Here is a 25,174-nt window from a genome sequence, read left to right on the forward strand (position 1 = left end):
GGGTTCGTGATGGGAGTCCCACCTGTTTTAACACACATGTTCACTGATAACGTTTATGGAAATTGTTGTGTCATGCTTGTGCTACCCCTTTGTACAGCACTGTGTCGCTTCCCAGCTAGGTTTGCAGTTTATACATTCCCGAAATCCATGCATGCTCAGTACCAATACAATGTTTCTAATCATGTTATTTCCAGGGTTTCACCTAATGCTATACACTTAGAAGAGTCATCAATTTTATTTGCTCAAAATAAGTGTCATTTTCATTAGGAGAAAAATTAAAAGCAGAGTATGACATTATACATCATTGTGTACTGTCAAATCTTAAGGTTTGTGTTTTTGATCTAGTATTATTGTCTTGATGAAGACGTGGCCAAAAATGTTTGAGACTACTTTGGAAACTAGTCCGCCATTGCAAAATATGGAGGGTAAATTTGTTATACATGAACACATAGGTCTGGAAAAGATCCCGGGCAGCACTAATGTCGGGACTGTCGATACTCGGGGCTAGCTGGTCTTTTGGTTGTAGCTCCTGAGCTTCTATCCTGGGCTACAACCAAAACACCCGGGGCTATACCCTCTCTGCCCCCCCCTGCAACCGTCGGCAACGCCTCTGGTTATGTGTAAACACTACTATTGGTTTACAAAGCCTACATTATATTACGATTAATTTATCACTTCCTGCAGCCATCTTGGATCAGCCCTATCACCTGCTGAAGGCCACAAGAGGCTCCTCTGGGAAGAACAATCAGGAAGAATTTGCCTCAACCCAGCAACACCGGGGACAATATCAGATAGAGCAACCGCTGATGGAGTAAGCGATCAGGTGACAAGAGCATGCGTCATCCTTTCTGAACATCATATGGGCATCCAATTTAAGGGCAGAACTGTGAAGGAAGAAGACCAGCTGTTTAACAGCTTCTTTGCCCCTTAGCCTATGCTTTGATGTGTCCTGCTGCTTGTCTGTATGTACCAATCATTGCTTGTTCTCATCTTCACCCTCACCATGTACTTCTCATTCTATCTCTTCAATTCCCTTCTACTTCTCTCTTCATTCAGACCCATCTCAACTCTCTCACCATTACTAGCATCTCTTCTCGACCCCACCCCTCTCCTTGCTCCACAATCCTTTCTATTCACATAACCTACTCCAACCCCAACTTCCATTACACATCTACCCAAACCTCTCAGACTCAAGGTCGCTATGCTTCTACATCTCATTCTCTTTCTATTGCTCTTTGGAATGCACACTGTCTGCAATAAAACCTCCTTTACCTCTGACCTCTTCCTTTCTCATTCTCCGTCTCTTGACCTCATGACCCTTACTGTAACCTCAATTTCTCCCTCTGACTCTGTAACGCTTGCTGCCCTTCATGACCCTGCCCCATCCTCCAAACTTTCCATTTCTTCTACTCCTCTATGTCCTCAACTCTCGAACGCGGATAGATCCGCTTGGCTTTCTCAATTCCTCCTCCTTCCCCACTCTCTCCATCTACTGCAACTATTACTAAGTGCAAGTTTCCCTCCTCCATACTCCCAGACGACCTCTCTAATTTACACCACTCTCCTCCGATGCTGAACTCCCCTTTCCATCCACTGAAGAAGCCTTCAGTAACTTTAACAGCTCTTTATGCTCCCTTTTCCTCTCACTACACTCTTAATACACTCACTTATAAATCCTTCCATGCATGGCCCTGGATAACACTTCTCAACCGCACCCTGAAAACAACAATGTGGGAAAAACTTTGCACTTGGCAAAGGTCAAGACACTGCTCTGATGGCCAACTCCATCTCACTGCTCTTTAAAACTATTCCTCTACTCTTGACTCTTCCAAACGTAACTTCTATCTCTCTCTCATTTTGTGTCAATCCACCCAGCATAGGTGGCCTCCAAAAATCTCTCAACTCAATTATCTCACCCCTGAACCCACCTCCATCTCCTCTTTACACAAACTATCTTGCTCTCTACTTTGCATCTAAAATGTCTCCCATTAACAATACCCTTGCTAATTACATTCTATGCCCCTGCTCCTGCTCACCTTTCTTCACCACTCCTACCCCTCACTCCTGCTACCAAGTCTTCCTCCCCCCCCCCAATCCTGATGAGATTATTGCCCTACTCCTCAAGGCTAACCTTCCCGTGCCCCCACTAACTCACTGTCCTTGTGCATTGTGAAGCACACAGCTCCCAGTGTTTTTCCACATTGTGCTTCCCTCTTCGACTCCTCTCTTAAAAATGCCACTTAGCCCTCATCCTATAAAAACAGCTACTGTCATCCCTCTTTTCCTTAAAAAATCTGGTGTAAATGCTAAGTGTCCTGCCAACGTTCTCCCAGTCTCTTCTACCAGACTATTCCAAAATCTTACAGCAAGTAGTATTCAATCGACTAACTGAGTTCATCGATACTCACAACCTCTGGGACTTGCTTCCATCTGGCTTTCGACCTCAATTCTACTGAGACAGCTCTCCTAAATTTCAGAAAATTCATCTCTTCCTCTTGGCAAGCAAGCCTTTCATCTGTTCTTATACCTTTCAACCTATTTGCTGCCGTCGATAATGTCGACCATTCGGACCGCTCTACATTCTCGCTTCTTGGCATCAAAGATAAGGCCCTCACTTGGTTTGCTTCAAACCTTGCCCCCAGGCACTTTCAGGTGTCCTGCAACAGCCTTACCTCCCCACTACCCACCCCTTACTGTTGGAGTTCCCCAAGGGTCAGCCCTTGGTCCACTTCTTTTCACTCTCTATACTTCAGCTTTTGGCACCGTGACAAATGTAGGGATTTTGTCCATTCTCCCAGAGGGGAAGCCTCCCACTTTGAGGCAAGGGAGTTGACATCCAATTGGCTGATGAGCAGGCTGGAAATAGAGGCTCTGCAGAACAAGGAGGAATGAGACAGGCGTGTATGCCAGCAGGGGAGGCCAACTGGAAACGTAATGGAGGCAGAGCCGAGCAGAGTTGCTCAGCCTGCGAAGGGAGAGGGGGAGAGAGGGAGAGAGAGGGAGAAGAAGAGGGAGAGAGAGAGGGAGAGATGGAGAGGGAGAGGGAGAGAGGGAGGGAGAGAGAGGGAGAGAGAGAGGGAGAGAGAGAGGGAGAGAGAGAGGGAGAGAGAGGGAGAGAGAGGGAGAGAGAGGGAGAGAGAGGGAGAGAGAGGGAGAGAGAGGAGAGAGAGAGGGAAGAGAGGGAAGTACAACTGGTTTAACGTTATCATGGGAAGAGGGGATGGGACACAGCTAGGCAAGAAAGTCCGAGTATAGCCTATGTGAGAGAAAATACTATGACATAAAGGCAAGAGAAGCCTATGAGGTAAGAGAAATAGAAAAGGTATATCCCCAAACAGCCTGGAGCCAAGAACAGACCAAAGTCCAAGAAAGGACTTATGGAGGACAGTACATCAAGATAGAGGAAAAAACAAATATATTGTGAGAGAATGACAACACTTGGTATGGAAGGTAACCAGAGACTATTTAAAGATTGGATATTGAGAGTAACTCTGAAAGTTAAAGAAAACCATTACATCCTCAGGAGAATGGAGTCATTCTCCTGACTTTAGTTATTTTGGATATTTCCTCAGGACTGACGAGCACCTTAGTTATTAATATGGGTAGGGAATATCCACTAGTGTTAGGGACAGATGGGACTTATTCCTATTATTTAATAAACATATATTGGAAATGTCATCAGAGTGTCCGTTTCATCCATCTGATCCATCACAGCTCCCTGATCTGCTCTTATGGTTTTTCAGATCAACTCTTTGCTAATGACATGCAGATCTTCTCCTTTCACTCCTTATCCGATGAGCTGTTGTCAAAAATGTTGAACTGTGTCTCTGGCAAAAAAGAATGGATGGTGTCTCACCTACTCATGCTCCACTAAGATTGGAGTTATCTACTTCCCAGTCAAACAAGACATCTCTTCCTCTCCTCCTCTACTTCTCTTCTCTCCTGACTACCTTCCTTAGTCTGCTTCCGCTCATAACTTTGGTGTCATCTTCGACCCTTCACACAACTTCTTGCTCTTGATCTCCAAATCTGCCACTGCAGCCAGACTCAACCTCCTCAATATCAGAAAAATGTCATCTTCCTTCCAATACTTTTAAACAGGGATTTTCCTCCTCAGTCCTTTCTAGATCAGACTCCTCTATGGCCTTGACAACTATGGCTTTTCACCTCTGCACAAAGTCCTCAACTTTGCGGTCTGCACACTTTTCAAAATGTCTCGTTTTACCTCTACCTTCTCTGCCCACGGCCAGATTGGCTGGATATCTATGAAACAAAGGGCCAAGTACAAACATCTCATCATCTTCAAAACTATCCATTGACTCACCCCACCCTACCCATCTGCTCATCTCACCCCCTGCTCTCCTCGACGCTCATTAAGATCATCCTCAGCTCATCCCCTTGCCACCACTCAAGCCCCCTGTGCTCCCTCTCGTTTCCACTCTCTCTTTTCTCGCTCCCCTACTCTGGAATGCTCTTCCTCTCCCTACTTATCAAACTCTACCCCCATTTATATCCAACCTCAAAGCTCTCCTTTTTTCTGTAGTACCTGTTTCCTAGCGCTCTACGCTACTGCATCACCAGTTTTCCTCTCTCCCTACCCTTCATGGAAAACCTTTACAGCACTTTTCCGTCACCCCGCAATCCTTAATTCAGGACTTTCTCCACTGTCCCGTTCCTATGTCATTCTGTCCTGTCCTCATCTGTTGCTTAAGTTTCCACCTTCCCCCGTCTCATCTCATTTGCAAGTCACATTCTCTCACCCCACTGTAAAGGACAAATGTCCTCTGCTGTTTTCAATGATAAATTCTGTACACACGTTGTGCCAAAAATGCATTGCTTTCCCTGTGATTGGTATTAATAAAGATTAAAATTGGTTATTGTGATGTATATTTTTTAATTCAATCCTACTTTGCTGCATTACATTTTGCATATAACATTTGTGACACATTTGAGTGCCCTCTGCTTTAATGTGGTTCATTCTTTCATGCAATTATGTGGTTTGTGGTTTACAATTATTTATCTCATGCAGAAAATATTGCTGTACTGATTGTCTCTTTTTTCAGTGCGAGTAAGTGGGATTCCTCAATCATATGCGATACTGGAACACTCACGAACAAAGCGTTTTCCTTGACATTATGATACGAGCTAATAAGTATGGCATGATTAGAATGTTACTCATGAGCTCAGGCATTTCGGCTGGCTGACATCTGTCTTCTATTTCCACTCTTATGTTCAATTACAAAGCAAATAGAAGACAGATGTCAGCCAGTCAAAATCAAGTTCATTCCGATAAAAATCCATTCGTTTTAACAGACATAAGCTGAAAATAATCAATGGATCACAACACACCGCAGGAGAAAACATTTTTAAAACCATCAAAATTAAATTTGCAAAATGTGTTTTAAGGCTGTACATTGCTCAATGTTATGTAGCATAAATGGCAGGCCCCATACACAAGCTGAGCAACAGCAAATGGTCCAAGTTCGCCATTCGCCATTCTCCATATTTGATTAGCGTCTGTGGCAGACCGGATGCCTTTTTATTAGCCTCACAGATTTCAACCACTGGTACCTCAAATAAGTATAGAACAGCCAAAAAAATAAAAGCTCCACAGTGGTTTTGATTTGCCTGTGGCACAAAGGCACAAAGTATTATCCAATTTGTGCCACCCCTTAAGTGCTAAGGCCGTCTCTGGTCTCCCTCAATTCCCCCCCAGGTCGACACTATAAATACAAGCATACTAGTTATTTTGGCACCTTATGATCTAAATAATACCGTCTCCCCTAGTAGGTCTTGTTTTGTATGTATTGAGCATCTATCATATTTTGACATTGGGCAACATTTTGTCACCAATCAAAGCGCATCCGATAGATTTCCGTGATACTTGCATCATTTTGTTTAAGTGCTAGCAGGGTTTCAAATATGTTGCCAATCACATTTTAGAACACGTATTTCCTACACTTTTCAGAGTTGTATTCGAATGTGTTAATTTAGACAGTTCTGCTAGTGCCAGCCAACACCCATCACCCATTTTCTAATCAATAACTGGTTGCATGCCCATTCTTAACTGCAAACCTGGAACTCCATTCTAATCAAAGGCAAGGGGGTCCACTTTCGCAGGTTGAGTAGAGCCTAATAGAAGACCACTCCCACAGAGTCTAAAGAGTCAATATTTCTATGACCCCCTACATCTTATCCTCATTTACTGCAGCGAAGATCACCCTTACGCAATATACTTTGCAAACAGAAAAAATTGCTAGCCCTAAAAGGTTTTGTTACTGTTAAATCAGACTAATTGTGGTTTTAACAAACTGTTATCAAGAAATGGTCACACACATAAATAATGAAGAAAGGGACCTCCCCCCCCCACTCTAGAACTGCCCGGGCTATCACGGGCTTCTGCTTCACTGGCTTATAATATCTTACTCAAGGCATAACTTTATGCATATAAAGGTGTCTTACCTGAAAACATGAGTACAGAAGAATTAGTATTTCATATTCAGAGTGCTTACATTTCCCATTGTGAAGGATTGCCATCTGGCAAGGGTGCAGAAGCCCTGGCGTTTTTGATTTTTCTAAAATATGAAATTATGTGGGTATTTCTCTGACCAGACCGTCCTCTCCACAACCTCTGTGCCAAAAGCATTGTGTACACTTGTGCCCCTAATGAATTAGTATCCTGGTCTGTCCCACCTGCTCCCCTGTGGCACAGAGCAGGTCTGGTGAGCGCAGGTTCCCACTGACAGCCAAGCCGTTTCAGTGCAGGAGCTGCATTTAGGATACACACTTGTGTTGCCACAACCACATAAGTATGACAGTTGCTATCCTGGTGGCAGTAGTACACTTTAAATATAAGCCATACCCGGGTTAGGGTATATTGGCTAGCACCTCTCATACGTATTACAGACAAATCAATTTGATATCATATTTGTCAGCACTGCGAGCCCAGCACAGCTGTGGAAGGGTTATGTGTATTGTGATCAGACAGCCTGGGCCTGCCAAGTGACAGGGAAGGACACTGTATGGCAACGCCTCTCCTTTTGATGAGAGGTCAAGTAACAACTAAGCACACACCAGGCTCATACCAGAAGCTTTATTAAATATTCGCTTCCGGGCTAGCTCTGAAATTGAGCCCACAAATATTGGTGCATTCTTGGGATGCTGAATTTCCACGAATACATTAATCCAGTGCAACAATTGCCCAGGTTCTTCCCGTTTTGAAAGGGCCGAGTGGATCTGTGTTGTTAGACCACATGATCACATCCAGCCCGTAGAACCACAGCTCTTGGCAATTTTTGTATTTAGCATGTATTTTTCTTTTTAACTTCAACATGTGTATACTGCTGGTGCATTAAAATATGGACTGCCTAAGAAAGGTGATTTTAAAAATAGAAATTGCATGCATTAGCGATACCTAGAATGGTACATTTCCTAATTTATGAGGAAGTGCAGTGATGCCACACACAGGAATTAAAGGGCACACCCATCTCAAAAGCACTAGCCTCACACCAGGGTGCTGCATACCAAAAGGGATATTGATGCTAATAAGGGAACGGATGTGTACCTGCTTAGTGTAGACAGGGGGGAGCTCAGGCCAGCTGAGAAGATTCAACCATCTTGTTTTTTCTCCATCACTCTTCCTTCCTGCCCCCACCACTTCCTTTAACACAAAGCACTTTGTGGATGTCAGAAGGCAAAGTCCACTTGTTACAGGGCCATGGATTGGACCCCTAAAGCAGGCTTACTTTAGTCCAATCACATCGAGAACTGCCTTTAGAAGAAGGGGTCTCCCACTACTTCTTTTATTCATTTTGGAACAAAATCATGAGAAAGAGGTCATTGGGCCTCTCCTGGGAGAGATGATTTTCCAAAGCCCTTCACCAGCAAGTTGAAGACTGAGTATCCAAGGCAGAGGCAAGTACTGTTCCCCAATCTGTCCCTGGGGATGGGTAGAATGTTCCCTACCCATCCCCAGGGACAGATTGGAAGTGACCTGCTGCTGGAACAAGACCTGCATCTCTGCCAACCACACTGTTGCACAGGACCTCATTGTGGTGAAGGACTCCTGAATGTGTGGGCCAGCCTACCTTGCTTCGGAGCCTGAGAATAAGGTCTGGACTTGTCCCTGAGAAACCAGAGTGTTCGAACTTCCTTCAAATCAGTTTCACCTCATTTCGAACTTCAGGACCTGCTGGTGCTGCTTTTCACATTTAATCGAACCTTTGAACCTACGTGCTTGCAACTTTGAACCAGCTTGATGCTGCACCATATCCTTGCAGAGCCCATCACCTGCTTGGCGCGAATCAACCGCTCATCTCCGGAACTGGCTCTAACCACTGGAGGGTCAATCCAACTCGAACCAGCAGTTGCCAAACAATTTATCCCGGCTTGACCTTCAATCATCACGTTGTTGAACCACACACCAGAATATCAGGATCACTGCTTCAAATCATCAGCAACTATCGACTCAACACTCTGGAGTGTCACCCATCGACCCTACCCAGCAGTTACCACACATCCCAAACGGGCTCGACTCTGAACCGATCCTGGTGAGCACTCTGAGCTGCATTGCCGAACGTCACCTTCAAACCAACTCTATGCCAGTTTGCCAGCTTGCTGCTGTGTCAACACGACTTTTCGCAACTGAAATCGTTTTGCACAACAGCTCGAAGCCTGGTTGGACACTGCCAAACTACCAAAATGGTACTATTGACCAATAAATACCGACACCCCCCTCAACCCCCTGGTCCTTTATGGGTCCTAGAGAATGGTTAGGACACTTGTGCACATTTCCCCTCAAAGACAAATCCTTTTTACAGAACAGTGTGATTGTTGAATTGCCTTTCACTGCTATCTTCTACCCAGAGTTCTCCATTTCTCTTTCTTTGCATAGTCTTGGTTCTTTCACAGGGATGTTTTTTTATAGTGGTTTACTAGCTAGATATTCTTGCAGATGGTGTGATTAATTTAAGTACATTTGTATAGAAGCTTGATTGGACATTGCCTTTATTTTGGACTGTTATACTTTGCTGTTTGAGTTGCCACTGAATCACATTCACCCCCTGTTGAGAGTATAGCATCTCTCAGTCCACATTACCATAAAAGGCAAAGGCAGCTGTGTCTCGTTTGTTTCACCTTTATGGATTGGGATCCCTGTTATTGTATAGCTGAATGAGGGCTTAGTAAGTGGTTCCACTGCTACCCAGCCTTGTACTCCTGCGAAGCAGAAGTCATTTCATTACTCCTGTGACCATACATGAGAAGGCCAACTATTCCGTTTGGCTTGGCTTTCTGGCACTTTTAGATTTCCTAAATTGCACATGGGAAGAAAGGAAAGAAAACAAAATACAAGTCCCAGAATCCAAAGGTAGAAAGCGGGACTGGATTACCTTCTCATGCATGGTCACGTGAAACCCGAGAGCTCTGCAAGCTAAAAACAGATGTACTGGGTGAGTAAGTAAAAACAAATTAGTGTTGTAATGGAATCATTCTGTAGAAAATCCACTTAGTCAGAAGTATAGGTGTGTACACTTGAGCAAATAAAAAACTGATATGCAGAAGTGGTTTGTTCAAAATAAAACTGCATGCTTGAATGAGTGTGAAAATGATGCACTGTGATGTGGCGCAGGGCGTTAAATTAAATATTGGCTTATGGAGTAAGTTTGAAATTAAGGTTGAAATTTGGTACATTCTTGTAATGCCACATTACCAGCACGACAGAACTCAAGTTCAACAACCGTTCAGGTTCTTCCCACTTTGAAAGCACTGAGCGGATCTGTGTTGTTGTTAGATCACATGGTCACACCAGCCTATAGAACAGCGCCTAGGAATTATTTTATTTAGCGTGTTTTTTTTTTTAGCTTAAACATGTGTATAGTGTAGGTGCATTAGGACACGGACTGCCTAATAAAAGAGGTCTTAAAAATAGAAAGTGCAGAGAAAATGCATAAACGATCCCCGGAACATTACATTTGCTAATGTGTACGTTAGTGTTGCAGTGCCATGAAGACCATGTTGTGGGACACCGCAAACGTAGACTCATACTCATTTTAACAATGCAAGATCACTGGCTGATTCTTGTATCCTACGGGGTGGCAGTCGGCGAGCTTAATGTGCAGCGTGGGGTGAGATGTAGCGCGACAGTTCGACTCCAGCAATGCTCATTTTGCTGGGGTTCCCATCCCAATAAACAGAGCCCACAGGGTGCTTGTGATCCCCCGACAAAACAATGAGGCCAAGGAAGCCTCAGTGAAACAGTTCTTGTAATCCGGCACACCCAAGAGGCCAGGGAAGCCTCTATGTCACAGATGGTACAAGAACCACAATACCCCACCTTCTCAAGAAATCGCTGCCACACTCTGCTGCTGCTCCTGCCTTGCTGTGCCTCTGGTATCTTGGTCTGCCACCTCCTCCTTCTCTGACCTCACCCTAAAAATGCATAACTTCCTGCTTCCTATCCTTCGGGTTATGCTCCCCCTCTTGTTTCAATTAGCCCACTTTCCCTGGCCAATGTGGCCCCATCTTCCCCACCCTGGAGTGTTTACATACAGCAAAGATGTATATTAACAAGATTTTTCCTGCCTCCTATCCCAGTGGGGGCACTCATTAGAATAGCAATGGCGGCCCAAACAGTGCAGTGTCCATGTTCATGCTAGGGTTTCTTATTCCAGGTCCGACTAAGATAAGGAGAGTCTGTGTGTGGGTCTGTGGCCCCTTATTCAGTCCATGGCAGTCTAGGATGTTGTCCACAGCCCAAGGCTGTTTGTAGTTCTTGCCATGGTTCTCATTGCAGGCGGTCTAGACGTTGTGCACATTTGTACTCCTGTGGCCTCTCGACCCCCTTACTCTCTGCATCGGCCGCTGGGTGACGGGCAGTGAGCAACTCTGCGGGGTTGTTCATACGTGGCTGGGTTTTGATCTCTGGCTGCCTCGCGTGGGTAGAATGTGGCTCTATGCAACTACACTCTCGGTTGGTTCCTGTTGCCTCCTTGGACCGGTATGTTGTTCCTATGAGATATAGAAAGACTCTGGCAAAAATGTTGTTTGCAAGACTATAGGCACTCTCTGAACTGCTACCGGCCTCCTCAATCTTCAGGGGTGTTGGGACAGACTCTGGATTTCTCCCTGGTAGGCCTCACACGACCTGGCCCCATCTCCTCTTGATAAGGCCAGGGGATTAGCCTTGCCACACCTGTGAAACAGTTTTTCTATCATGATAAATCCAAGAGACTTCAGGAACTCGAGTAAGTTCTATCCTGATAAAGCCGAGAGGCATCAGAAACTTCTGTGGCTCTTTCAATATCGTGACAAGCCAATGGACCAGGTAAGCTTCTGCGAAACAGTTCATGTATTTGGATAAAGCCTAATGAGCTGGAGAAGATTCGGTAACATGCTTTTGATATTCTATTAGTACCAAAAGTCGGAGAAAGCCTTTGAGAGACTGCCATTGCCATTTCCGGCCATGAAGTACAGACAATGATGCCAACCCTGTTGGAAATGAAATGTCTATTGTGACAATAAGTACACAGGATGATGCCAAGTCTCTGGGAAATTAAATCAAAACGTTTCTCATATTACAAATAAATTAAGAAAAAACTTTCATAAATCCAGGTGTATATTCGTTTTTTTACTTCAATTAGTGACAGTGTGATGCATAATTTAATATACAGTGAATGTTGCATGTTACAAATTGTGTACAATGCCTGATCTAGTGTGCAGAAGCAAAACATCTAGACATGTGAATGAAGCAGTCACTTCCTCTTCCCTATGCTGGGTATCACATGAAGTCGATATACAGACTCACCCGGCCGTAGACTCAGAGCAATCTTCTGTGGTATGATCTGGGTCACATCCGAGTGAGTGGAGCCAGAGCCCTTGCTGCTGAGGGATACGTTCTTCACTATGGTTACGCTGCTAGCTGGATTCTCAACATACTCCTTGGCGCAACCCTTTTTGATCAGATTTTCAACATAGTCACATCTTGATGAGATGGTTCTTGCACTTCCCAGGACCTAAGAGAAGGAAAATAAACAGGCAATTCAAGTACTGATATCTATTTTTCATATTATGACAATCACACTTAGATATGAATATCGAATGTGATTTGAGGATTTCAGAGAGCTCCCTTTAGCGTCCTGTGCTGAAACATATTTTTCTATCTGTGTAATATCTGTATAGTTGGCACTATATTTCTTTACGCCCTACTCACTATTTCAATCATCACCTATGCAGCCAGGACTTTAATCCCATTTTAGGCATAAGATTTGGAAAATAAATGTAGCTGGATATCCACTAAACTAGGCACTTGATACAAAGTCACATTGTGTGGGCTGTCATTAGGACACCGGCGGTTTGGAGTTTAAAGAGCAGCCCAGCATGACCAGAGGTAAGGTCAGGTTAGGCCTTATTGTGAAATACATTGGCTAATGGAACAAGACACACTGAAATATGCATGCCAGCCCAAACCTTAACACAGCGAAAGGCCTGGTGAGTGAACATGTGTATTGCTGAAATGACGCAATGAACAGTGTATCATGGAACATATGGGTCTTGCTGAAAATAGCACCATGCTTTTCAACACAGAAAATGACATAATTTGAAATGCAAATGCCATGGTGAATGACAAACGAACAACAGTGCTTCACTTTCAGATCCCACGTGAAAAATAAATACGGTGTGCAAATCAAGTGACTGAAACTGCAGTCTCCAGAAGTGTGTGTATGTTACGACTGTAAAAGATCACATGGAGAAAAGTGTTCAGTCGCCAAAATGAACATATTATAAGGAAGGCCTGAACAGTGTAGCAAAATGCAGGACTATAAGGCTAGACATTGAAAATATATGCCCCCAATTTAAAAGTGTATTTTCATTCAGATGCAACATGTGAATCTCTGAGCCCAAGACAGACAAAGGCTTCTGGTTACTGGGCAGAATTCGCTAGTGCCTTCTCCCGTGGCAGATCCGGTGGGCTCCTTCTCTGGAAGGGAGATCTCTTTGATGCTCCTACATGCTAGGTTGCTAGGCAGCCATATCAACACAAACCCAGCCCTGGGGGAGTGAAAATGTTTAAAATAAAATACACTGAGATCTGAATTGTGGTAAACGCAAGATGACAAGAAAACAATGGCGGGGCCAGCAGGGCTTCATGATCTCAGAAGGCAGACACAGGCTGTATAATGCAGAATAAGAATCTCCTCAGCCCATCAACTCTCAAAAAACAAAAGGCTAATGGCATTCACTCCAGCCTTAAATCAACATTCAGGCAAAGACTGCAGAAGCAGAGAACCACATGGTTTCAAGGAAATGGAGAAGTGAAAGTACAGTTTATCCATGTAAGATATATGGTAATTGCCTTAAATTACAAACGCTTTTTTAGTGCATACATTTGAGACCTTGATAGAGACAGACTTGGGACTGATCTAATTTAAAAGTTTTTGTCAAGGTGAGGGTGTTGATGTTATTGGTATCAGAATTCAATTTTTATAATCCTGTGACAACTTAAATTTCTAGCTTCCCCAAAAATGCCCTAAATCTGAAAGTTTGGGAGCTAATGGTTGGTCGAATTAGCTATGTAATTATGAAGTTTCATATTCCCAACTATGTTAGTTTCAGAATAAGGGACAAAAAAAACCATAGCGCGCTTGTGCTATAGCGTGCCGAAATTAAAGTGACCCTTACCAGTTCTTCATGAGTAGGGAAATATTAATATTATATTATATTAATTTAGTACATTATTATGGTATTTATCAGTAAGTTACTAAAATATGCCATGAAGAGACTGTTGAGTGGAAAAGCTGCCAGCTAGAAAAATGTAAATGATAGAAGGTGGTTCCCAGTCAATTGGTCGAAAACATTTGGTCGACAGGACAACTGGTCGACACCATTTGGTCGAATGCCAAATGGTCGAATTTTGTTTTTTTTTACCCCTTTTTTGTTTTTTTTTGGGGGGTCCCCCCCCCCCCCAACCCCCTTTTTTTTCTTTTTTTTTCTTTTTTTTTTCCCCACACGAAAACCCACAAAACACATATATATAAAAAAAAAAAAAAATTCGACCATTTGGCATTTGACCAAATGGTGTCGACCAAATTGCAGTCGACCAGTTTGCTGTCGACCAATTGACTGGACACCGATAGAAGGTGTGTACCACTTCACTTCAATCATAGAACTCCCCAGGTCTATCGGCAGCCAGGGGTGGAACCGTGGAGGGGGCGAAAACTGCAGAGGTCCAATGAAATTTGAGGCTAATAAATGGACTCCTCCAGATCTTAATATTTTGTGGGAGGAACTTAACATTAAAAAGCAAATGTTCTATGAGAAAAGGGACAGAAGGAAAGGGACAGAAGAGAAAAGAAAGAGAAGGCGAAAAGGGAGAGCTGCTAAACATCTTGGAGGACGTGCCCTTAATCCACCTGGGGGTGAATCCCGAGACAGCTGCCTAAAACCATCTTGGGTGAAGAGGCCTTAACATTAAGAGGCCTAAACTTTGCCTGCGAGGGAGAAACTGAGAAAGTCAACAGCTCACTAGGCCCCGATTCATAATGAAAGACATATGAGGAAAGAAAGCTAGTGATGATATCTGACTGAAGTGACCAGACTCTGAGCTGATCCCAGAGGAGCCTGGCTGTCTTCCCCAAGTACCATGTAAGTAGAATTGAATTGATCCATTGGAAACCATGTGTGCGGGGGGGGTCTGCCTGCCTTAATATCTTTGTCTTCATATTTGGTAGGTGGGCAAATTGTGCAGACCCTTAGCATATTTGACTGAATAGTAATGAATTCCCAAATAGAATGACGCAGGGGCAGCTTGGAAGAGTTTGAAACTTCCACCCTCTTTCCAATACGTAAGTGAAGTTATAGCCACATAGTAATTGGGGTTTCCTGGCCACAAAAACTAAATTGATAATGGTCACCATTCCCAAACCTTGCCTTTGAAGCAGAAAGGTCCTTGCCCCTAAAGTGAAATTCCCAACTGATTCCCCTTCCCAAAACTTGCTGTTCAACAAAAGGCATACTTGTCCTAAAACAAAAATCTCAATTGTCACCACTCCTTAAACCTAGTATTTACACAAAGGGGTGCCCTTGTCCCCAAATGAAATTCCCAAGCTGTCACCACCATCTAGACCTGGCCTTTAAATAGAGGGGTGCTGCATATCACTGATGCCCAGGCTTTTGGTTCTGGAGAAGTGTGTTGCAATGAGAAACTAGTTTAATTTCCACTGAACAATATACACTCTCCTGGAAGTGAGTGACTCGTAGCAGAGCGATTTTGCATTGCTTTTGGGTGAAAACGAAACCGGGTGCTATTTGCCACATGCATGTTTACAAATCTGTGTTATTTTTTAAACAGCAAGCATTTTCCAGTGTGCAGGGAAACCCCAGGTATCAAGCACTGTACATTTCAACGTGTCACTGGTTTTAAAATCAAACTGTGCTTTGTGTTCAATCTAAATTGTATAAAGTAATATTTGCCCCTTTATAATAAAAAGGAATCCGTATGTTATGTTGAAGCTTTGTTAGTGCCCAAAAGAAGGTGGCGTGTATAAATCATTAAAGATTAATTATCATTAAACATAAGTTATAAATAAATATGTATTCTGCCTATAGCCCTTGCCTGGTTCTCGGATCATTGTTGGCACAGTGGGAGGCATCTACGTGCCCTATATCTCTTAAGTGCGGGGGGAGCAACTCCCTATGTGAAGTGTGATCTCCCAATATAATGTTACACTGGGTACTGGGAATCAGGACTGCCCACCCACTATGTGACGTTCTCCCTGGAGGATGTGTTCAGGGGATTACCCAGACCCCCACGTCTTTTGAGAACAGGGGCTAATTGCACCCCAACTTCAGAATAAGGTTAATAAGAAGCTTAAGGAAAGTTCCCACCATCCTGTTGCTGCAAGAACTTCCTCTCGCCTCCCCGCCAAGTACTTCACACACTCACCTCCCAAATTAGCACTAATGCAACCCCAGTGATGCAGCGCCACTGTAGCACCTTATTTGGATTACACTGGGAGGCGACACCAAGTATCACGTGCTGCATTAGTACTTCAGAGGAGATCCCAGATCTTGATCTGGGTGCACGGCTCATACAATGCTCGGGGACCCCTATGCAGTGGGCCATATATGAGGGTAAAGATGATTATTGAACAGATGCACAGTGTAGAGACCCTGCTTCAGCCAAAACCTCATTAATTCTCTCCACTATCATATGGGCATGCACAACATTCATGACAAGCCCGTGAGAGAGCTCTCAGGAGCACCAAGAGGCCATCTGAACACACAAGCAAGGTGTTCGTGGCTGCAGCAGAGCCACAATGTCTTCTACAGGACTTCAAAATGACAGCACAACTAGTAATGCCTCGGCTGCCAATGCACAACCGGTAATCCCACATGAATATGAACAGGGGGCAGCGAATCAAACATCTGGGCTTTCACTCGGGGGATCCAGGTAAGCACCTGTTGGAGGGGATTAGGAAGTGGGAATGAACAATAAGGAAAGGAGGTTTGAGAGAGAAGATGAAAACCCATTAGGAAATAGATTGGATAATCAAGTTAATCAGCCATACCAGAAAAGAGCAACCGGCTATGATGTTTGTGTCACAAACCAGGATACCGTTGAGAAACAGGAGACACAAGGACAGAGGGAAGGGGGTAGGAAGAGAGGCAGGCCCTGGTAAAGAACAGATGAAACATCTAGGGATGTGCAGACTATATCTCACACCGTAGCAGCGTCCGGAGACTGAACTAGAGATGCTGCTGAGGCCACTTCCTCCGACCCTGGTAATGACCAGACACAGAGAAATGCTGCCAAAGGCTTGCTGCGAGCTACATCCCAGGCCCTGCAAGAGGCCAGAGACAAAAGAAAGAAAGTCCAGAGCCTGCTGATGGCCATTTCACAGGCACTGTCAGAGACCAGAGGAAGGACCATCAAAGTGAAGAATAAGGCAGCTGAGGGTTACACCATTGATAAAGGGAGAGGTGAGACCAAAAGAAGAATAGATTGCCACACACCTACTCATGGCTATATGTCAGACCTTGGCAGAGGCCAGAGACAGAAGAGAAAAGAAAACCGCAAGGCCTGCTGACTGATAAAGCTCAGACAATGGGAGAGAGACACAGAGAAACAACCAATACACCTTCGGAGGGCTATCTGTATCCCAGAGGTTGGGAAGATACTAGACACAGAGAAAACAAATTATCCTATGAAAGAACAGAAGAGATTGCAGCCCCACTGGATGACCTATAGCGGGTTGTTTACAATACCACAGCCTGCCAAACACGCCAAGTTAGGTAGAAGAAGTACTTGCTGGCAGGAGTGTGCGAGAGACATCAGCATAATTCTCAGCACAGTTGGCCAACCCATGGCTGGAGGTTGAGAAGATCCATGCCATAAACCTATCCTAAAACCAGGGCGGGGAGAAGTGCTTGCTGATATGCCAAATCAAGAAGTGTGCTGGGTGCTCGATCCCAGTGGCTGTCAAGTCAAATGCATTCTGGGTGCAATATCCCTGAGACTCAGAATTAGGGCCCTGGCCACCTGAGTTACCCCATCTTGACACCTTAAATCCTGGTATTCCTTATCGTCTCTGCCTCGATTCAATAGTCTCTGTTGAAGAAAGGTTTTGAACGGACTGATTCCTGAGTGTTCTGTTGATCTGTCTTTGCGCACAGATTTGTCCAAATCAGAGAACATGTTTGAAAACAAATGAACTATTGCAAAGCAGTCATTCAAAAAGAAGATCTCAAAGAACTGTACAGTATCCATGCAAATGCCAGAGCAGAGAGAATAGAAAAATAGTGCATTGGAAGTGTTCTTTACTGTTTGGCGATTCATTATACGCCTAATGAGGGCTTCTTCGGCTCTAAGAACTGGAATATTGTGAAAGCGACCACAACAAAACTATAGCTAAAGAAAAGGAATAAGGTACTTAAATCATGGGTAGTAGTTCTAAACAAATGCATTGCAATATTAAAACATCCTAATATATTCATTAATTGAGGTTTTAAAACCATTTAAAAGGAAACATATGGAGTAAATTAAATGTTGAGCGTTTTACAAACTACAAATAATTGGAAATTACAGAGGACGCAGCCAAAACATTCAAGCCCCCATTATCAAAACTGAGTGAAGGAAAGAAAATGTATTATTTTGGCCACATGATATTTTTATTTTACACATTGGTTAAATAAGGTTCTGGATTTTTTTAATAAAAATATATAGAAAAATAATCATTTTCATCTGCCTGGCATTCCTGATTTTGATTTCTTCATTTGCAGGCAAAGTTGTTAGGGGGAATTCTCACACAAGTGCTAAATTCCCTCTACCTTAGAGCCCTCCAGCTCTTTTGCTATATTTTGAGGCTTTGAAATTTTAATTTTCAATATGTTTTACTTTTGTGTTCTTTGGTTATGGAGTTTTAAAGCAACTCCATAGGCATCATCTTTTTCTGTGTGTCACACAGCACCTTCAGTGCAGTGGCACCGGGATGTCTTTCAGACTTCCCAAGGTTTAAATACCTTCTCTGGGACTGACTAATGTCTCCCAGAGCATGTAAAGTTAAATTGACTTTACTAGTCTCTTTAAATGTACTGACCCAGCACACACTATCTCCCTATAGAATGCTGGTGGGATTGCCTAGCTTCCCCTGAGTCAAAACACTCATGTAACAGTCAAATGTTACCCTTTCTTACTTTAAATGGCTGGTGGCAGTGGTTTAGATCAAACTACCATGATTTTTTACCAACCGCGAACAACGGTAGCTAAAAATCGGCTCAGCCATGTTTTTCAATATGGCGCCCCAGACCTATCTGTAAAAACAGACTCCAGCAACTTTTTTCGACATTTCTTTTAGGAAAAGTCCTTCTTGTGTTTGTCTCTGCGTGCCAAACCAGGTTTGGTCCCTTTGTTCGTTGGTCTTTGGTGGGTTTCCGTGCTGAAGACCTCCTCTGGCGCCTGAGTGTCTGGGGTAGACAGGACGTGAGGGAGGTGCCCAAAACTCCCTGTGCTTAGTCTCCTAGGAGACCTGAATGCACTCTGGCGTGATTGACTGGCTGGCTGTCCGGCAAGGACAGCAATCCTGCTGTGTGAGACAGCCAAGCTGGAATGAATGGGGAAAACTGTTTAAAAGCAGGTATCTGGGACTTGGAAAGCAGAGTCGACCACTGGAAAAGAAAGAACCGAAGATGAGCTGAAGGCAGAGGACTGCTGCAACTCCTGGACGACCAGTGAAGCCCTGCTGCAGGTCCGATTTGCCTGAAACTCCATCGACACAGAAGTCCTTCAAGGTTAATTTCTTCCCTGGAGTTTGGTGGGAACAACCAACTTGCAAGCAATCTGGACACCGTCCCCATCTGGTCGGATTTTCAGAGTGCTGTTGAAAACCAGAGAGCCAGAGGGAAGGAAACCAGCTTGTGGACTTTAAGGCACTCACACCTTAAACCGACGTCTTGCTAAAGCTTTTGGCCTCATCCCTGGGCAGTGCAGGAACCTCCCAACATCCTCCTCGTCCCCACGACTGAAGCTCAGGAACAGCGAGATCTGCTCGAACTGCCAGGAACAACTGCTTCAGCTACACCTCTGCTTCAATACAAAAGGTACTGTGCAAACGCAGTCCGGAAATTTTTTCGGCCATCGTGAACGTTTGTGGAAACTTTCTCAACTTCAAAGGCTTGTCCTTCCCTAAACAATCGTCCAAACTTTTCGCCTAGCCAAATTCTTCTAAACTCTGTGGCAAAGACTTAACCGTTTACTACCAGAACTGTGCTATCCTATACAAAGTCTCTGAACAATTGACTTTGGCTCATGCCTATGAACTGAATTGCAGATTGTAGTTTACTGAAACCTTTTGCCCTGCCTATGCATGTATTTGTGCTGTCTATTCTTATAACCTTGCCTTTTTAAAGTATCTGAAGTGCCATTTTGCTCCCACTTCAGGGGAGCTGAACTTGTTCATTTACTTACCGGTTGTGTAATTGTGGTTTATTCATGTGTGATATTGAGCTGCTCTTGCTAGTGTAATGTTTTCAAACTTACTAAGTAAACAAACGTATGTTCTTTTACCAAGAAACCTTGAGTAAGTGTTTGTTTGAATCACTGTAATTTTTGGTCCTTTGTGTAACTTGTTCTAATGCTCACTTTACTCTTGAGATAAGTCTGGCTGCTCAGCCATCGCTACCACTTTACTGTGTAGTACAGGCCTGTACCAAAGGTGAAATACTACTTACACTTGTAGTTTTAATTGTGTGTAGTGTTCCCAAAGGGTACTGCACATGATTCTGCCTAACAAAAGTCAGCAACTATGTTTTCTTCATGGTGGATTATTAAATCATGAATAATAGTCAGTTTAATCCACGTTTGCCGAACTGCTCCAATATTTAAAGCAGTGTAGACGGATCAAACCAATTGGACAATAAAGAGCTCAGTGTAAATCTTAAACAAGAAATCCACCTCCTTGTCAGAAATAGGCCCAGTAGTCAGGAAGATTTGTTTTTGAAGTATCATACTTTCTCAGGTAGGTCATCTCAGACCAGGAAACAGGCAGGAGCCAGGAGGTAGAACAGAAACTTAGGTTATTAACAGGGTATAGTATAGGTGAGGAAGAGGAGACCAGTAGGACAACGTCCACACAGGTCTAGCTCCCATACTGAAACTACCATCAAACCTAGAACCTACTGGTTCCGTGCCTCACGCAACATTCCGGTAGATAATAAATGCAGTAAGCATACTACACATTTCTTAACTGGACAGTCCACGAATATCGTATGTTGCAAGTATGTTATTTGTTTATAATCTGCCGAATTACAGTAATTTCAGAATGCCCAAGCAGGTACGTGATGTGATCATTGTGCCCCCACACAGCTGACAATAAGAGTACAGCGATGGCATGATACATTCGTTACCAGACCAGCTGTGAAGAGCTTGACATAAACGGAGGTCCACTCCAGCAGAGGGGAAAGCCAGGACGGCAATGAGATGTGGGGCAGTAAACATCTCTATGCTCAGGTGGTCGCACTTTTTCTCCAAACAAATATAGCTGTTATTATTCTGGGGAGTTTATTCAACTGCATACATCATGCTCAATCGATAAAATAATGAACGGGGTATCAGAAAACCTATACAAGACTACTAGATATCATGGCAATTGCCATCTTATGACTGCACCCCAGTCCAGCATGGACCTCCCACCTCAGGTTGCCAGAGGATTGTCATGCACCTTTCAGAACTTTGCCTAAATACATTGGCAACAGGCAGCAAAGATGGTGGCCGGCATGATGTCCCTTCCCTCAAAGACTCTGCCCCCTATGGTTGTGATCCTCATCTTGGCTTCTGGCTTCCTAGATGGATTTGGGGTAAGGACGAGGGTCTACAAATGTGAAGAATAGCCATTAGCCTAGCAAATACTCCAGCCTCGATTTGGATATCTGGTAGGCAAGGTATCTTGCGGGTGAAGACTACGTGGTCTATTTCAGACACAATCGTTGTAGGGTTAGGTGGATTCCGGGCGAGAGGAGAGCATTATTCAAAGCCTCCTGTGCTTTTTGATTTCACAACGCAGTGATATTTAGTATTTATTTTAGTAATTATTTTATTTATATTGCGCATCCTGCCCGTGGGCATCAGGGCGCATGTTTGGAAGGGTTACAGTGAAAGTTACAGAAGGCAGTTCCAAATTACATAATATATATATAAATAGAGCAAGGATATATACATACATTTACAAGGTAGTCAGTAGTCACAATATAGACAGAGGTGGTTGCAGGCGCATAGCAAGCAATAGATGTTACCAAGGGGTAGCCGAAGCTTCATCTTGCTCATGGAGCCATTGTTTTACTCTGTTTTTGAAGGATTGAGGAGAATGGACATTCCTGAGATCATTGGGTAGGGAATTCCAGAGCTTCGCTGCCAGGACTGGGAAGCTTGAACCTCTGGCAGTCTGTAGCTTGAAGCTAGGGATGATGAGTGTGTGTGCTTGTGCAGAACTTAGAGGTCTGGAGGCTGTGTGTTGAGGGAAGTGTGCTGTCAAGTAGGCAGGTGCTGCATTATTCTGCGCTTTGTGGCTTAGAACAAGTGTTTTGAGAGCGATACGCCGTGAAATGGGAAGCCAACGTATGTTGCGTCTAGTGGAGGAGATGTGTGTGCGCCTGGGTATGTTGAGAGCAGCCCTGATGGCATTATTCTGAGTTACCTGAAGTCTGTCAATGTTTCTTTGACTCGTTCCCAAGTAGAGGGCATTACAGTAGTCGATTTTGGATAGGATGAGGGTTCTAGCAAGGATGAGGCAATTGTCCATAGTTAAAAAGGGACGGCAAGCAGTGATTAGTTTGCACGTATATGCAGATGCAGAGACTACTGAGTTGGTTTGTCTGGTGAGAGAGAGGGTGGAATCTAGGTAAATTTCAAGGGTTTTGGTGACATTAGTGACCTTGATGATGTTACCATCATTGTTGAAGGAGTCATATTTGCTGTCAAGTTTTGAAAGTTTGGACTGAGAGCTTAGGATGAGTAACTCAGTTTTCTCATCGTTTAGGCAGAGACCGTGGTGGGCCATCCACTCCTGGATAACGGTGTAGACTGCATTTAGAGCTTCAACATCAGTTACATAATCACCAGTGATAGGGATGAGTATCTGGGTGTCATCTGCATAATTTGTGTAGGTGACACCCAGATGGTGAAGAATATCAAAGAGTGGTTTAGTAAAAATGTTATAGAGCGTGGGTGATACACACGAGCCTTGTGGGACACCGCAGGGGACGTGCGCTGGGTCAGCAGCGGCAAGAGGTGAGAAGACTCATGGATCTATTGGCAAGGAATGAGCTGATCCAGGAGGTAGCTGCCTCGGAGAAGTGGGCGGCTGTTTTGAGATGCTGGCAGAGGATTTGATGGTCCACCAGATCGAAGGCGGTGGATAGGTCTAAAAGGAGTAGGAGCGCTTGTTTGCCCTGGTCTTTCAGGTCCTCAATTTGAGTTTTTAGATCTATTAGGGCTGTCTCTGTGCCGTGTCTCGGTCGGAAACCGGATTGCCTAAGTCCTAATAGGTTGTTTTTATCAAGATAATCTTGAATTTGGAGATATGCGGCACGGTCCAGGATTTTTAGGAGGTAAGGTACTGTGGCGATAGGCCTATAGTTGGTGGGGTTGCTAGGGTCTAAGTTAGGTTTTTTGATTAAGGGGATTACCCAGGCATCCTTAAGGTTATTTGGTACTGTGCCTGATTTAAAGGAGGAGTTGATGAAGGAAGTGATGAAGGGAGCCAGCTCGGGTGCAGCTTCCTTTACAATTGGTGCTGGGCAGGCGTCACCTTGACAGTTGGATGGTTTTAGCTTCTTGATGATATTTTCCACTTCTCTGATGGTGAGAGGAGAGAAGCTAAAAGGTTTGAACAAATGATTAGGGGATGGGATGTTGTAGGAATGGGGGCTACTTGCAGAATCGAGGAGATTATTTTTTTTGGTGTTGATTTTAGTTTGCAGTGTAGTGATCTTGTTTAGAAGAGCTACTTGAATGTTAGTGCACCATTCAGTGTCAGGGGTGCACGTGTCCAGTGGGGCAGCTGGTGACTAATTCCTTAAGAATTTTAAAGAGTTCCTTCGTATTGGATTGAGCTTGTATGATCCCGTTGTTGTAGACTTCTTTTTTGGCAGCTAGTATGGCTTCTTTGTAGGAGAGGGTGATGGAAAGGAGGTTGATTTTGTTTGCTGGCATAGGTGACTGTCTCCAAAGAGACTCAGCTTTACGTTTATCTTTACGAAGTTCTCGTAAGTGGGGGGAGAACCAGGAATTCAGGTGATTGCGTGGTTTTTCTTTGCGCTGTTTAAGTGGGGCAATGGAATCCAAGGCTTTTAGCATGGCTCGATTGTAGGTGTCTACCAAGACGGTAGGGTCAGCACATGTAGTGGAGACCGAGTTTAGTAGTGGAAGGATGAGAGGAAGTAGTTTCTCAGTTGTGATATCCTTCTTGTTGCGCGTGTGTGTAGGTGGCGCAGTGCAGGGTTTATCCGCGGGAGGGCAAGAGTTGATGGAGAATGTTATTTTATGATGGTCAGACAATGCGCATGGTAAGACTGAGATTAGGTTTAATGCGCAATTCATGTCTGAGACCCAGTCCAGTGTGCGTCCCTTGATATGGGTGGGTACATGGACATGCTGGGTAAGGCCAAAGTCGGATAGGACACTGGCTAGGTCACAGGCTTTAGTGTCATTCGAGTCCAGATAGCCTAGATTAAGATCACCAAGTAAGATAATTTGGGATTTAGGCTTGGTGCTGGATGCTAGGATGGAAGAAATATCTTCTACGAATGTGGAGGTGGGACCAGGTGGCCGATAGATAAGGTACACTCAGGCGGTGTGATTTGGTGAGATAGGGAGTTTAATCGAGAGTAGTTCAGCAGAGGGCAGCTGAAGGTTGTTGGCGACTCCTAGGTTAAGAGAACTCTTGAATATGAATGCTAATCCACCCCCCTTAATTTGATTGGTGTCCCTGTCACACCTAATGATGGAGTAGCTATCTGGAATGGCGAGGGTCAGGGCAGGGCCTGACGCCGCATGTAACCAGGTTTCTGTGATTGCCAGAAAGTCAAGATTTTCAGTCACAATGAAGTCGGCGATGTCTAACGCGTGAGCGGAGACAGAGAGGGCGTTAATGAGCGCCCCTTTGAGTTTGGCTTGGGAGTTATGGATGTTGGCTGGATTGTATCTTATGCACATACAGGAGTGTCCAGAAGAACTTCAAGGTACTGCCCTACAACGCACGTGCTGAAGTCGTCACAAGATTTGAGGAGCAATGTTCATTCTCGTTATTCAAGGTGTTCCAACTCGCCCATGTTGCAAATTACTTCGCTCACCCAGAGTTTTTATACGAGTATCATTTATTGCGCAATTACTCACTGCTCTTATCATGCAGCGTAACAAATACAGAGACTCCCATCGAGCCGAAGATGTTGATTACACTGGGAATATTTCCTTGGACAAAGGTCATACTGCTAATGCTTTCCAAATTGGCACATCGTTTTCTGTCATGGTCACGAGGTGGTAGCGCTGTATACAGTAAATACACTTATTATCAAATCTGTCCACAACATGCCCATTGCTCCTATGGTGACAATCTAATCTAGATGCTACACTCTATGGTTAGGACAAATTCTTTGGGGAAGAAGTTGTCAGCTCTTTTTCACTCCT

General features: G+C 44.1%; 1 protein-coding gene across 1 annotated transcript in view; it reads right to left on the bottom strand.

Moving 5' to 3' along the window:
- Window positions 1–25,174, bottom strand: part of ITGB5 (integrin subunit beta 5) — a 702,124-nt gene that overhangs the window by 495,779 nt on the left and 181,171 nt on the right. The window contains exon 3 of the mRNA XM_069616658.1: window positions 11,804–12,011. Coding sequence (XP_069472759.1) covers window positions 11,804–12,011 — 208 coding nt within the window. The remainder of the gene's footprint in view (window positions 1–11,803; window positions 12,012–25,174) is intronic.

This window comes from Ambystoma mexicanum, chromosome 9 (assembly GCF_040938575.1).
Source record: "Ambystoma mexicanum isolate Mex_15411 chromosome 9, UKY_AmexF1_1, whole genome shotgun sequence".
Lineage (NCBI taxonomy): Eukaryota > Metazoa > Chordata > Amphibia > Caudata > Ambystomatidae > Ambystoma > Ambystoma mexicanum.